This window comes from Scomber japonicus, chromosome 20 (genome assembly GCF_027409825.1).
Source record: "Scomber japonicus isolate fScoJap1 chromosome 20, fScoJap1.pri, whole genome shotgun sequence".
NCBI lineage: Eukaryota > Metazoa > Chordata > Actinopteri > Scombriformes > Scombridae > Scomber > Scomber japonicus.
The window spans coordinates 19,132,698-19,148,128 of record NC_070597.1 but is presented as its reverse complement, the minus strand read 5'-3'; the positions used below and the strand labels follow the sequence as shown (position 1 = coordinate 19,148,128).

General features: G+C 38.9%; 1 protein-coding gene across 1 annotated transcript; it reads right to left on the bottom strand.

The window, feature by feature from the left end:
• Positions 1-900: 900 nt before the first annotated feature.
• meiob (meiosis specific with OB-fold) lies at positions 901-5,740 on the bottom strand. The gene is made up of 13 exons (XM_053341115.1): positions 5,684-5,740; positions 5,495-5,552; positions 5,157-5,288; positions 4,811-4,883; positions 4,475-4,670; positions 3,251-3,351; positions 2,977-3,029; positions 2,694-2,789; positions 2,380-2,472; positions 1,850-1,994; positions 1,561-1,747; positions 1,098-1,184; positions 901-1,014 (listed from the first exon to the last, which is right to left on the bottom strand). The coding sequence occupies exons 1-13, from the start codon at positions 5,738-5,740 to the stop codon at positions 901-903; spliced, it is 1,392 nt and encodes a 463-aa protein (XP_053197090.1).
• Positions 5,741-15,431: the final 9,691 nt, after the last annotated feature.

Below are 15,431 nucleotides of genomic sequence, written 5' to 3'. Positions count from 1 at the left end.
CAAAGGGTCCGCTTTGTTCTGCCACCTACTGACTTGTTTTGTTATAGCAAGAAAAAGACAAAAGCTCGTTCATGAAATACAATGATGTTTAACATTTTTGCCGAGACCGCCAGAAAGGTGATTGAAGTTTGTGGCTGCTGTAAATTACATTGTGTTCATGTTATTGAAAAAGTACCATGTTCTCTCCCTCTCTATATGTATTGGTTAGTCAAGTGTATCTAATTTGTGGGAAATACTGAATAATCTTTACTGTGGAATAATTTGTGTGGGACTACTGGCTTGTTCTGGCATTATGGTTAAATAGAGACCAAAGATGTGACCAAAGAACGGGACCATGGAGGTAAACTGAGAGGAAGTTTCTTTCCTCTCTCCATTTCTAGTACAAGTCTTCAGTATTCAAATTCTGACAGACTGTTAAGAAGATTAGATTCAGTATGTCTCTCACTGCATTAATTCCACATATAATATAAATTCTGTACTAATAAATGAATGGTTTAATTGTTTATGACCTGTTAATTAATTTATTTCCAATGATGTTTTCAATCTGGATACTTAACAAGTGACTTTATGATATACTGGATCACCTTTTATGATAAACAAACCTTTATTATTGATAAGTTAGTTTATTCATAAATCAAATGGATAACTTATACAATTTAACAGTTTACAAACTCAATTAAGCGAACAGTACATTTGAATAAATAGTTAAATAAATTATTTAAATAAATAAATACTGTGGAGACATTACCACAAACATAAAACCTGTATGTGTAAATAATTCTGTACTTGTTAACATCTATATCAGAGCATTCGATCAAAAACTGCTTCTGTCAGGTGAACAAGGAAACTGTAACTGCCACAGATCATCTTTCCTGTTCAGTCTGTGTCCATGTGTGCTGATCAGCGCCGCTGCAGCAGGGCAGACATATGCTGTTTCACCTCGCCAGGGTCTGCCAGCGAGCAGGCCAGGACCATCCCTCTGGTCCCAGTCTTCACCTTGTTGGATGGAAAGATCTAAAACATCATGTCACATATTTGTTACAACATATGTGATTTGTCTTTAGAAGTAACCCACAAGCTAGAGGAGGAATATCTACCTTCATGTATATTTTGCATCTCTCCAAAAGAAATTTCCACTTCATCGTAGTCCGCTCGGCGTCTGTTAAATTGGCAAACTCCTCTGTCTGCAACACAGGAAATGGAAATGATGTTTATCTCAGCCAAAGCACAGATAAATCTGTAATGAAATTTCAGCTACTACTTTACTTTATATCCTTAATCATTCATTTTTTAAACGTTTCATCCTTCTCTGCTATTTTTTTGTTTCTGTGAGCAGCAAACGTTTCCTGATTTTTCAAACACATATAATTTGAATTGTGCCTAAAATTGTTGTCTGAAATTGTGATCTGAAAACATGAGCAGAATTCAGCAGTGAGTGTGCTGGCATATTACGTTCAACGTGTACTGGTATGTGTCTCCCTGCTCTTATGTCCTTTAATATCTGCACATACAGTACGAGCTACTAATTTTAGAATCAGCCTTATTTAAAGTAATACTAACAGTGCAGCCAAGTGTCTTCTCAGCCTCTGGGCCTCTCAGGGTGCAGGCATTCAGGGTGCCTGTGTGGTCTGTGACGTCCACCAGCAGGTCAAAGCCTGTGGTAGCTGAAAAGGTTTGATCCCTCGCCGGACACAGCTGGTTGGTGCAACTCAGCATGTCATCACTCACCCGGAACTTACATCTGGAACTGCGACACACATATTATATTATCTTAAATATGTGAGAAAAATGTATTTATTGCAGTAAGAGTTTGGTAATCGATCCATCCCATCTGCTTGTGTGACCTTACCACCGTGTCCTGATGACTTTTGAAACATCAGAGTCGAGGTCGAGCTTGGAGATGAAGCTATACGTGATGCCAAAGAAAGCCTCAGGATTCTCCCGGGACTTCTGCTTCAGCTGATTCACAGTGTACACATCAGTGATGGAATCCACTGCAGAAAAACAACACATATCCACGTCTGAGACCTTATTACTCGTCAACAACAGACAAGTTGTGCTTGTCATTGTGTCATCTGGGAAAAATAAATGACGTGCTTCAAAGCAGAGCAACCTTCACCATATCACATAATTGTTTATAAATGTAGTGTGGTAGGATTTCACACTTTCTTACTTACAATAGGAACCCAGATTAAGGATTTCAAATACACAGAGCACAATCTACATGATAATGACCCGAGGTGAATTTAAAAAGAGAGAAAGAAATGAGAGAAATATGAGCTGAGGCCTAAGATAAACATTTTACCTCAAGATTCAGCAACACCTTCACTATTTCTAATACTAACAGTATCAGAATCAGGGGACTGTGTTTTAACCTACCAGGAATATCCTCATCCTTCTCATCTTGATCCAGAGCTCCAGACGCAGACACCTCTTTAGCATAACTGAACAGCAGGCTGGCCTCCCTGGTGTCTGACAGTAAAGTATAATTGACTCAGACAGCAACAATGAGAATGTCTCACTGAAAATATTCCACTAGCACAGCAGGAGGTTATTTTTCTTAGAACACCATAAACCGCAGCTGGTTGATTGATTTCCCACAATACTCTTGAAGTTCTGCTTTTGATTAATTGCACAATAGGTCATTAAATCAGATCCTGTTGTTTTTGTAAACGTTGCTGTGATTTTCTTACCGGGATTGACGGTGATAACGGTTTTCGAGTTAACAGTTGCGGTCATGCCGTTGCGAAAGCTGTCAAAACTAATCTTTGCATCCGCTATGAAGAGTACTTGGAGTAAAGAATAGAAGTTAAAACAACAGTAAGTTATCTTAAACATAAACACAAAGTTACATCTCAAATATCCACTTCCATGTCTCGCTTTAGTGCAGTATGTTAATAGGACATGACAGGCAGGAATAACAGTTAAATAAAGACTCATTTTGTGGCTGAGAATGAACAGCAGCTGTTAACCTACCCGTCTCCTTTGGTATCAAAGTCTGTACCAGCTGAATGGCTTCTCTGTCCCAGCTGTGAGTGAAACAGAGGTCAGTGGAGACCATAGTGAAAATCAAACGCACATGGAGTTCAGTGGGTTAATCTAAAGCTTGATGTCACCAAAGTAAATCTGCGGTGACGTAAAGATACACGGCGGTGAACCAAAGGGCCGATGAGATGGAACATGTCAAAAAAAGCCACCGAGGTAATAAATCTTTATTCATTTTCCAAATTAATGAACAACCGTGACGCACCAGATGAGGGGGAAGGATGAGACGGAGTCATCAAAGAGCTTCAGTTCCAGCCTCTGCCCTTTACGTCCGTCTGAAGTGGTGAACTGCTTCGGCTCTCCAATCTGTAAACGTAAACAGAATCATCTGAAGTTCCTATCACAATATCTCCCTTCACTGACAAAAAAAAATCAGTGACATTAGTACACGATCTGGCCTCTTTCTGAACTCCACTGAGTCCATTATGGAGCCTTGGTATGTTCTAGGCAAACAACAAGCATGCTACCACAACCACACAGTCTGAATAGACACAACACAATCTAGTAGGCAATTTATAAGATATGAATTAAATAGAGACATTTTGTCATGTTTGAGTGTCAAACTTTGTTTTTAACCAAATAAATATTTGCTGAGCATCGACGGTCATTGTCAAAAAACGTCCTGCTCCATGCATATCAGGCTCCCCAGCACAGCCTCAATGACTTCTCAAGACTTTTCCATGACTGACTTGTTACAGCATAGCACTCTGTAACAACCTTTCGCTCCTTGTTAATGTTGTTTTTCAGCTTAACAAACTAACTGCCTACTTTCCACTATTTTTTGGAGCTTACTGTGGAGAAAAAGATCTGACAAACCACCATCTAATGCAACAAGTGTGTGAAAAAGCTGGAAAATAAACTCTGGTATAACATTACAGAAGAAACCATTTGTGAAATTTTAGAGTAGCATTAATTGACCATTATGTGAAGCAGAAATGTAAGTAAGTAGACTTGTTGTCAGCAGATTATGACATTTAAAACCTCTTTTACCATTTTGTACAACGAACTATGACATTTACATTTCCTCCACTGGAAAAATGCACTGCTGTCACTATCATCATCACTCCACAGTAACCAACAAAATGTATTCACATTGGAAATGTGAGTACATACAAGAAGTTATACAGTTTTTCAGTTCAATTCTAATTGGATTGACATTAGTTTTTCAGGAATTTGGCCATGAAGTAAAATTTAGACAATTTACAATTTTGTAAATTTTAAATGCCATGGCAGTTCATGGAATAATTGATGAGATATTTCAGTTGGGACCATAGTGGTGGACCAATCAATCTGCTAACATTGCCATTCCTGGAGCCATGCCTCCTAAAATGCACTGCATAACATTAACTGACTGATATAAATGTTTGAGTGTATCCAAAGGTGCATTAACGCTTCAATCCTAAAAGTCTGCGGCCTTAAGGTGCCCTACCGATTTCACTGCTGCCAGTATATTTATCACTGTGCCGTTCAGCGTCTGCCCGTTGGCCACTATGTCTCCCAGTGAGTAGAAATCTCTGGAGTCCTTCACAGGCAGGTGGATGAGAGGCAGCAACCTGTCAGTGGTGTCCATGTCAGCGCATAGCAACACCTGGGAATGGGCCTCCGTCACCAGCAGCCTGTAGAGACTGAGACAGCAGATACAGACCTATGAACCATCGCCAAGACATGACACACTGTTATATCATATCTTAAACAGCATTACATCGAGTTAACCTTATTTCCCACTAGCTGTTTAAAAGCACAGCAGTGTAAGCATGACTCTTACCTTGGTGTTGCAGGACAATATCTGTCCCCTTTCTCTGGGTCTTTGTTGGAAACTAAAGGATTTTCAATGGTGACTGGAAAAAAAAACAACTATTTACACATTTAACTGCTTACATTTTTCCTAATAGTCATCACTAAATTTCAGTTTCTCAGGCTTACTTTAAATCATGAATTTGCAAACATTTCACTTCAATTTTGATTACATTTACTTTTCAATTACTTTTAAGGCTGGGCATGCCAAAAGTTACATTTTGTTGTATTTTGATGAATCTAGGCACGATATTAATTAAATATTGAAAGCTCTTCTGTGACAATTGATTCATTTTGCTTGAGAAACACCTCCTCACCGCAGTCTCCTACACTGAAGCTGTTGGAGAGCCCATTGATGTAACAGTCATTTCCCCAGGCTGACACATTGATGAAGAAGTCAGGTGAGTCCTTAATGGTGAAGCCAAAAGTGAATCTGTCTACACCGATATCTGAAATTCACACATGTGGGTTCATTTAGTGCTGCAGCTAAACAGAAACTGAGAAACAGAAGAAGAGCAAGAGACTTAGGGAAGGGATATTCTTTCACCAGAAGAGGGAGCTGGAGTACAGCACACTGAGATTCAGTGTTGATAGAAGAGTGTGTTTAAACATGGCTGTTCAGGTGCACTAATGGTAAAGGGAAATTGATACCAACTTTTTCTATCAGGAAAGCTTCTGACATCAGTTTTTCCTATGATGATGCCGACCACCATCTGAAAAGCAAGTATGCAGACTTTTTATAAATACGAATTTGGGCAGTACAACACTAATTACTATCTGTTTTTAAGAAAAACAACAGAAATATGTTAAGTTATTGTAATTGGGTGAAAATCATTTTACTCACTGCATGGGAGACGTTGGGATGCAGCTCAGAGATGGAAACATAGCTGTGAGAGGCCATTTCTGTCCAGCTGTTATCACATTTATAGACTCTCTATATTGTGGAGACACGTAAAACACAGGTGGAACATTTGGGGTTTAATTTCAAGTGGATAAAACATTTTAAAGCAGTTTCCATTTTCTCTCATTAGCTAACAACTTAGCTAATAAAATGCTGCCATTTTAAGTTTATGCTAATAGCCTAACTAATAAATTGAGTGGGTATTTCCGGTTAATAATAGTATTTCACATTTATGGCTACAAAAGGGTCGAGAAACAGTTTATTCTAGCTTTACTTACAACATATATTCCATATTTTTTATTTGTTCGTTTACCTGTTTCCGTTTTCTTCAGTTTATTCCGTTTTTTGCGGCAAACTACTGAATTCACATGTTGCCTTCACTTGGCATCGGAAATAGCACACTTCGAAGTGCGTCCTGTAATAGACACATAATCCTGTAATAATACATAAATGTACCACTTAAAATGTTGGACCAGGAAAAGCCCCATGTAAAATAACACGTGAAAACATCGAGTATATGTCGTTAGTCCAGTTTAAAGTAAATTGTATGAATGCTGAGTAAATTAATGTTGATATAAAAAATGTAACAGTACAGACACAGCCAGCTGTTAATAGAGCCAGGGCCATCTCTAGCTTTTTGGGGGCTCTATGCTATAACATGAATAAGACCAAAAGCTACTCTACACATAAAAAACAGTAAAAACTAAAACAAAAAAAAACCTTATTTAATTTAGGTAACTAGGTAGCTGTATTGTGTCAAAAATCAAAACAAACATGGAATTTACAATACAAAACTATTTTAGCCATTGTGGGCATATATGTGTGTTTTAGATTAACACAAGGACATTTGGGTACCAAAAGTGTCAATTTATATTCAAGGAGAACCCCCCCCCCCCACCTCCCCCACAAACCAGCAGTCTGGGGCCATAGACACTATCATGAGACTTTGGCCTTGGTTAGTACAAATTAAATGGAAAACTTATAATAAATATGTTTAATTAGGTTCATGCCCTAACATTCAAAAACCAAAAGGGATGCTTATGCATTACACATTGCTCCAAGCCTGCAAGAATGTCTGCGAGAACACATACTGATGGTAATTATGGTTCCTTTTTTGATATAGTGTCAGGAATGAGTTCATGCTGCCCAAATCCTACAGATATGGGCAAGTAATGCACATGTTAAAGTAATTTGCAACACTGTTCTTGTTGTACAGTGAAATAAAATCCACCAAAAATGAGTGGATTGGGGAACAGCTATATGTATAATTTTCTCCTCCATTTAAAAAACCCCCAACATATCCTGATAAATGAATAAAAACCCATAGGATTATTAATTTAGACAAAATCATTAGAATGTGACCTTTCTGTAATTTCAAACTTTCACTTCATTGATTCCTTGTTTTGGAGATTTTACAACCTTGGGTTATAATCTTTAGGACAAAACACCTTCCATATACAAGGCTGTATGAAAAGAGACCTATGTCTAGTCCCCTGATGTCTTGGTAGACTTTACGTGATGTTGCTGACAGTGAAATGTACAATTTCAACACATATTCAGCACAGTAAACCTCCATACAGCTGAGCAAATACATAGTACAATGACACCGAACAATACCATGGCTATCCTATCGTTGATGGACCCATTGGCTAGAAGCTGTCAAATACACACACATTCACACTCACACACACATATATTGGTACTCTATCTGAGTCATTTCTTTAAAAGTCTCTGCTGTGAAAGGTATCCCTGATATTGCCTTGATAATCCATCCCAGTCATCAGTCACAGCATGGGATTTGCTCTCAGACAGCTATGCCAAGATAAATTTGACAGTTTCCTGGTTTGTTTTGATAGCACAAAGCTATATCCGACATGTGATACTGTCTTATACACCTAAGCAGGAAGGTGCAACACTAACACTAAACCCATTCAACCCTACAGAGCCTTGTTCCTCGTATGCGATGACTAATCCTCGCGGTTGAGTGTTTGGATCGGATAACTCATCCCTGTGACTAATGTTGATTTTTTTAGGCAGCAATATTTCTGTTAATGTGAAATGCTCCTAATTTCTGACAGAAACTGTAACTGTACAGTATGGCAGCTATAACAGCATTTTACTCACCACACATCCACAACACAATAACACAAAGTCAACATATTATTTCTCAGTAGACAGCCTGATGTGTAATGTTGCATCAATGTATTGACTGACTTGGTATAATGTTGTATAATGTGAAAGAGGAGTGATTGAATACATTGAACATTTACTTATGCAGAGGAATCGATTTGCTATTTGCACCAGTGGCAAGCTATTCAAATGAAACCAAATTTCAAATTCTAATTTCATTAGGTTTTTCTGACTACAGTTTGTGTGTCTATTAATCACAGCAGCACTGTAAAGTATCATCAGATAAATCAAGTCAAGCATACTTTTGGTTCAATGATTTATTCATAATGAATTCACGACCTCTGTTAATCTCTCATCAATCATACTTTGATCCAATACTCAGCTCTTCTATCTGCATATTGTTTCTTTGGAGTGATTTTAGTTTTTCTGTGAAATCTTGTTTGTCAGCTCTGATTGAATGATTCAGAACCAAACAGCAAGTGCCTGTAGGGTTGCAAACACATTCACTATAGGAATGTGTTAGGACTGGGATGATGCTCCGGCACAGGTCGGCTCCCTTGAGGGCCTGCAGCCATCCCGCCACTCCCCGACTATTCATCCATCATTTCAGCTGTGTGCATACATAACTGTGTTTATGTGTGTGACATACATGTAAATGCATACAGTATAGGGTTATGTGTTGGGTGTGTGTGTCACTACAAAAGAGTTATGATGCACTATAACATGCACGGGATGTAACTGTCCTGTATGTGCAGAAGATCCATAGAAAATCAGGTATATACCTTCAGGCAGCTATATTGGAGCACCTTAACACTTTGGCAAACTGATTGTGTTTATAAATGTGCCACTTGTCCATCTCAGCTGAATTGAACAGACATGATTCATTTGTGTGATGGTTTTAACTGTGAGTTTAATATTTTGTTCATGATCCATCCATCAGTGCTTTGCTTTGAACATACTTACTGTACATACATTCACTTAAGTAAAAGTACAGTACTATAAACAGCTAACCAAGTTGTGGTTTAATCACAGTTTATGTGTTGGATTACTGTTCTTGGCTGGGTGCAGCCGACCTATTCTGTCAAAGTATTCCTTTAACATTGTGGCACTGCTACTTTTTTCTTGCATCATAGGATGTGATAAGATTAAGTACAACAGGCACACGCAGAAAAAATAAATAACCAGATTAAGAGGGCTACCTCTTTTCAAACCTGTAACCATAATGCTTATAGACACATGGGGATCAAATGCACTGGATTTTATACAGTACACCATTACAAACTGACACCCTCACCCTCAAAAATCAGGTATTTCCCTTTTTACAGCCCAGTTATTATTAGACATTATGTGGTGAAAAGATACTAAGTACATTTGCCCAAGTACTGTAGTTATAATTCTGAGGATTTGTCTGTGCTACATGGGATATGTACAGTAGTTACAAGTTATTTTGCAGAATATGAATTAAGAAAATATAGTACCAGTTACTTCACTATGGTATATAAAATATGTGCTTCATCTCAAACAGCTACAACATTAAAATGCTGTTTATGTTAACCCATCAGCAATCATAATTAATACATGATTTCTTATTGGAGTATTTTTCACATTGTGATCCTGACACTTTTACTTAAGTACAGGACATATTAAACAACTGTCTACTGGACCTCCATGATGGCACCGCACCAGACAGGAGACTTGTGGTTCGACTGCACAACCCTGTATAAAACATGAGAACAGAGGAGGAAGTAAAGACAGCGATGATTGCTCAGAGGCATGGCAACATAAAGAGGACACAAAGCCAAGATCAAGTCCTTTTCAAGCTGCAGGGTTTGAAAGGATATGACAGCTTCAACATTTCCTTTATCGTTCTTTCTCTGTTTAACGACACAGCTGAATGAAGCTCATGGTTTGATCTAAATGAACATTTGCAATCAGAAAGTCTAAGAACTCATGTTTACACTACAGCCATATGTGACATTCCAAAAAACCCTATACACAAGGGTTTCACAGTGTTGTAATTTTCTGTAAGGGAAGCGGCTAGAGAAATTGCAGTATTTAGGTTGGTGAACTAAAGGGTTTTAGTTCACATGCAAGCATGCACAGATGTGTATGAGTGCACACACACGTAGACAAAAGGCCTATTGTTCAGAGTAAAATCATTTCACTGCACTAACTCTTGAAAGAGATATTCTGTGAGGATCTAATGGAACCAATCAACATTATTTTATTGAATCCGATCATTAAAACATATTGTCCAGTATGAGCAGTGCATGGTGAGCAATATCTTGGCATGGCCTGAACCTCTACATCCAAGTATAGCTTTTGCAGTTGTTGGCAGAAGCCTGTGCAGTCTTTATTGGCTTCCAGAAGTGGAAGGCATCCAAACTACAAGTATGTGTACACTGTAATTTCCCTGCCACCTGTGTGACTGACTTTAGCTGCTGCACTGCTAGGTCTGCTCTCTGCCATTGACTCCAGCTGCATGGGCTCTGTTAGAACAATGCAGTCTGTCTCCTCATCCCCATGTCCAGTGAGACGACAGGGGTATACGGCTGCAGAGGAAATCTTAAATGATGTTAATAATGTGCCGTTGTAAAGCAGCATGAATGAAGAAATCAGTGGCATGCATGATGTCAGCCATCCCTCCCATCATTATGGTACCATACTGAGGTAATGGGAGGAATACTGTGGCATTTGGTCATGTCATTGCTATGGCTGCTGTTTGATGTAGTAGCTGATTTAGAGTTTTCTTGTTTTACAGGTTAAATGTCACAGTTAGCTAAATGTAAGACTAAAGTTAGACAGGAAACATTATATTGCATGACATGAAAATTGGAGGAAACTGAAAATGACATCCCTGTTCTGTTTTAAATCCAAGATAAAATGAAACAAAAAGTATTTTCAGTTGAAGTAGGTTACCAGTGAACATTGTCATGCTGAAACAGAATGTTGGAATCGATTATGTTTTTATGGAGCTGTGGTTGAGACGCTTCTATGTTGTTGTCTATGCAAAACAGGTACCACCACCTACACACCCAGCTCAGGCATGTTTGCTATCATCTTGGTGTTTGCCTTGCACAGTTATGGCCTCAATCCAAATTGGCTGTGCACCCATACTCAAGTCAGAGGCATTTTTCAGCATCATCTGACACCGTCATGCAGGTCCAGTCGGGAATTGGGTGTGTATGGATAATGGCAAAAGAATCTATGACTGATATGTTTTGTTTAACAAGAAACTGTTTATATTTAACATAATTAAGCCACAGCAGCACTTTCAGCTAAATGCCAACATGTACATGCCATCACTCATATGACAATGTTACCATGGTGATGTTAGCAGGTATGTTTACCATGTTTTTTTTTTGATGATTCTCTTTATTGGAAGGATTTACACAGGTAACAACATACCAGTACAACATGACAGAAGACTTCCAACCCAACATTTTCCCCCATTTTTTCCCTCCCACAATCCCAACCCACTCAAAAATGAACAATTCTAAGTCCGATGACTTGTAAACATTTCAGAGTATGTACAGGTGCATGAGTAAGGGAGATATGTTTACCATGTTTGCCTCTTAGTTTAGCATGTTAGCATCCTATCATTCACAACTCAGTCATTCACCAAATAAGAAGTACAGCTGAGCCTGGTGGCAATGTCAATAGTTTCCAGATAAATGACCATGAAGCTGAAATATTGGACAGAGTGAAACTTGGTCGTCCTCATGGTGGTGCTATACGTGAAAGGTCAGTAAATCGCCAATGTTATTACAATTCATCCAGAGGGAGACATGATGGAGATATCTGCATAAAACATACATGAAAATCACTCACCTTTCGGCGAAATTCGCCGTTTTGAAACCAAAATAGATGACCTACGTGAATCGTGCAGATCCGATGAGATTTTTTTTTTTTTTTTTTTGGGGGGGGGGGGGGGGGGGTGTCAAGTGATTGTGATTTGGAGGTATACGGGAGTCTTGAATTAGGAAGAGAGAAAAAAAACACCCACGAGCGTGAGAGCACCTAATTGGGTTGTGAATTTTACTATGCAGTCCAGAGCGGCGGAAGCTTCTCTCGAGAGCTGCCGCGTGAGGAGACGTTCTTGGCCTGGCTGAATTTCGTGAGTTTTTTTTTTCTTATGAGTAGACCTCATTAATACACGCACCTATTGTCACCCACGTTGTCGTCGGATACATGTCCTCATTGGCTTTGGAGACATGCGCTGCCTCATCCTAAGCTGATTAACTGGTGTGTCGTGTCGTATGAAACAGGAGGAGCTCATGGACGTAAACAAAACAGTCACGTGTCCCACCGATGCACGCTTAGGTCAGGAAATGACGTAAAAGGGACCTATATGGTTTGTTCCGCGTGTGTTACGTTACGCGTTGGACTAAATACATGGACATATTGAGGAGAGTATTCTGGTTAGAAGGAAACGGATTTCATATTTCACAAGAATGGATATTTGGCGAGTTGTACAAAAAGTCCTGAGTCATAAGATGATCGTTGTGGATAAAGGGAAGACTTTGAAGGTATGTAGCATTATAGCTGTTTTTACTTTAGCTGAGTGGCTAGCCGAGCTAATCGCTAATACTATTACTGCTGTGAGCAACCATATAATTCTTGAGTGGTCTTGAATGAATCAGGGCAATATAAGCTTTCTAACAATGTACAGCATGAATATAAATGTTTTAGGGTTGGTGTTTAAAACATTCAGAAGAACTTGTGGCTACCTCCCAACTTCCGGTCCGTCCCGTAGGCGGAACAGCGTGTTTTAAGTGTCTGCAGGTCCGATCCTTCATGTTGGCTGAAATAGACAAGTCACCCTCAAACATGCTGAAAACCACATTGAAGTTTGGCCTGAAGTTAGTCTTCCCTAATGTTTATGTGGCTTTGAGGATGTTCCTCACGTTGCCGGTGACAGACTGTGAGGGGGAGAGCTCATTTTCTCATTTGGGGAGATTCAAAAATGAGCCTGAAGTCCTTTTATCATTACTGGCAACAGAGTCTGAACCTGTCAGAGACTTGGACTTTACCTGGGCCTGTTGTGGAGGAGTTTGCTAGGAAAAAGGTAATTGCATAAGGGAGCTACTCTAGTGTGTGTGTGTGTGTGTGTGTGTGTGTGTGTGTGTGTGTTGTTAATGTGCATTGTGTTTTTTTATGACTCGGAAAGCATTTGTTGTTGGATGTTTGATATTGTGGAGATTCTAAAAACAGGTTGTTTGCTATTCTTTGAAGTGTTTCTGCATATCTGAGTGTAGACTGTTTTGATAACACACACACAGACAGACAGACAGACACACACACACACAGCATGTGCTGAGAGTCTTGTGTTGAATTTATCAGTCAGTGTGAATCCTGTGCAAGTACAGGAGTTTCCAACAACTACTACATCCAAACTTGTGCACTAGTAAACTAGTTGTCTGTTGTGTTGGTGCACATACAAGTGTGTGTGTGTGTGTGTGCCCGTGTAAGGGCCTCTAAGAGTCTGGCCCAAGGGCCTCTGAATTCTTAATCCAGCCTTGGCTACAGGACATATATCACTTGAAGAATTAAAGCAAGAGAGATAACGTAACGTTAATGTTAGTTAACAAGCCTCCGGCCTCTAGTTGTAGTTAGCTTGTGCACTAGTCGACTGACAGCCGATCATACTCTAAACAGCATATCTTTGATGTTTCATATAGCGTCTGACTGTAAACTGTGAGGTTGCTCATTTAAATGTATATGTCAAAGACAATGTGGCAGAGGATATTTAATATGAATAATATTTCATTAAATAATGTTGAATCACACACTCAGGGTGGGTCCATGTAGATCAAATATTTAACCATGTCCATATAAATGGGATACAGATGTGGTTTTCAAGCAGAAATTTACATTTAACATGTGTCTTTTAATCTGTGCACTTTCATCAAACTGTACTGTCCTCTGTCCGTCCGTTTTCTGCCGCTTATCCGGGGTCGGGTTGTAGTTCTGCTTGAATTTCCTCTCAAAATGCATCAGATTGATGATTTCAAGCCCTAACCTCCCTAGAGGGGTCGTATCCTTCTCACCTTTTTCACCCATGACCCGTTTTCATGTCTGATAAAATGTCATGGCGAACTATCCAGTAGTTGTTGAGATGTTTAGTAGTATTTAGTGGATATTGGTAACAAACATTGCAGCAATCAAACACAGTAAACTAGGATTGCAACTAATTTTTATTTTTATTATTGATGAATCTGTCAAGTAAGAAATTGATAAGTCGATTGTTTGTAGAAAATGTCAGAAAATGTTGAAAAATTGCCCAAGGTAATGTCCTCAAATGTTTTCTTTTGTCACAACCCACAGCTCAAACCCCAAAGAAAACCAACAAACCAGAAAATATTCATATTGAAGAAGCTGGATTCAGAAGTTGTGGACATTTCTCACACAACTTATGCTGAACATAACAGAGCTGCAGACAGTATGGCTACAGTAAGAAGGAAACTAAATCTTGAAGAAAAAGAAAAGTTTTTCAAATTTATGTTTTTATTCACGTGGAATGCTTTCTGAGTAGATGCTCAGGCTTACACACGCAAACTTTTTATCCACTCAGATAGCCTGATATACTGCCACTGTCAATGTAATGTTACCCAGAGACATTTCCATCCATTCATCATCTTTACTGTGGAAAGACCATGAGCCCCATATTTCAGCAACATCAAAGCCCATCCTGCTGTCCCAGTCTATCACAAACATCTTCATAACGTCCACTGTTTAGGTAGTTCCCCTCTGACAAACCCTGACATAAATGTATTGCTCCAGAATTGACCCCAAGTGACTTTTTCATAAAATTTTAAAATCTTTGAAGTTTTTTCCCTCCTCAAATGAGGGGAGAGACACATTTCTTCAATTATTGCAGAGTGATATATGAAACAGAAGCTTCCATTTCTTTGCCGCATGTGTTCCATTGAACAATGAAATCATTATGCTAGACCATCACCCCTAAAACTGGTATAAAGCAGGACACAGTTTCACGCTATTTGACAATAATGGCATTTATGAGCTGATTGTAAAATCATTTCAATGTTCCTTTGTTTAGGTGCTGATTTTATAGCATATGGGACTGATCATGTGTGTAAAGCGTCGTCTGCGTGGCCTCAATATTTGAAACCAAACCGCTTCTCTATTATTTAAAATGGAACATAGTTTCATTAGAGAATGAAATATGCAGTGTTTGAATCACAGTGACATTAAATCTAGTTAAGGGCTTACTGTTTGGAATATAAAAGTCATGATGGTGTTTTATTGGACTTATTGTAGGATCTCTACTTTCCAAAGGGTACCAGATTTGGACATTAATCATCGTGTTTATTTCCCCCTAAAAAAAGGGGATTCAAGACACTTGTGATGGGTTTTTTTTGTCTTCTAATTCACTTGTGCCAGGGTTACATATACTTTACTGGAAGAATCGCATGGTAGCAATATAAATGCATCTACTGTATGTTGTTTATATTCATTGTGTGGTTGTAAGAGGGTCTCCATTTCTGTCTCCCTTTGTTTTTGGCTTTGGCTGCATCAAATGTGTTATAAAAATACTGAT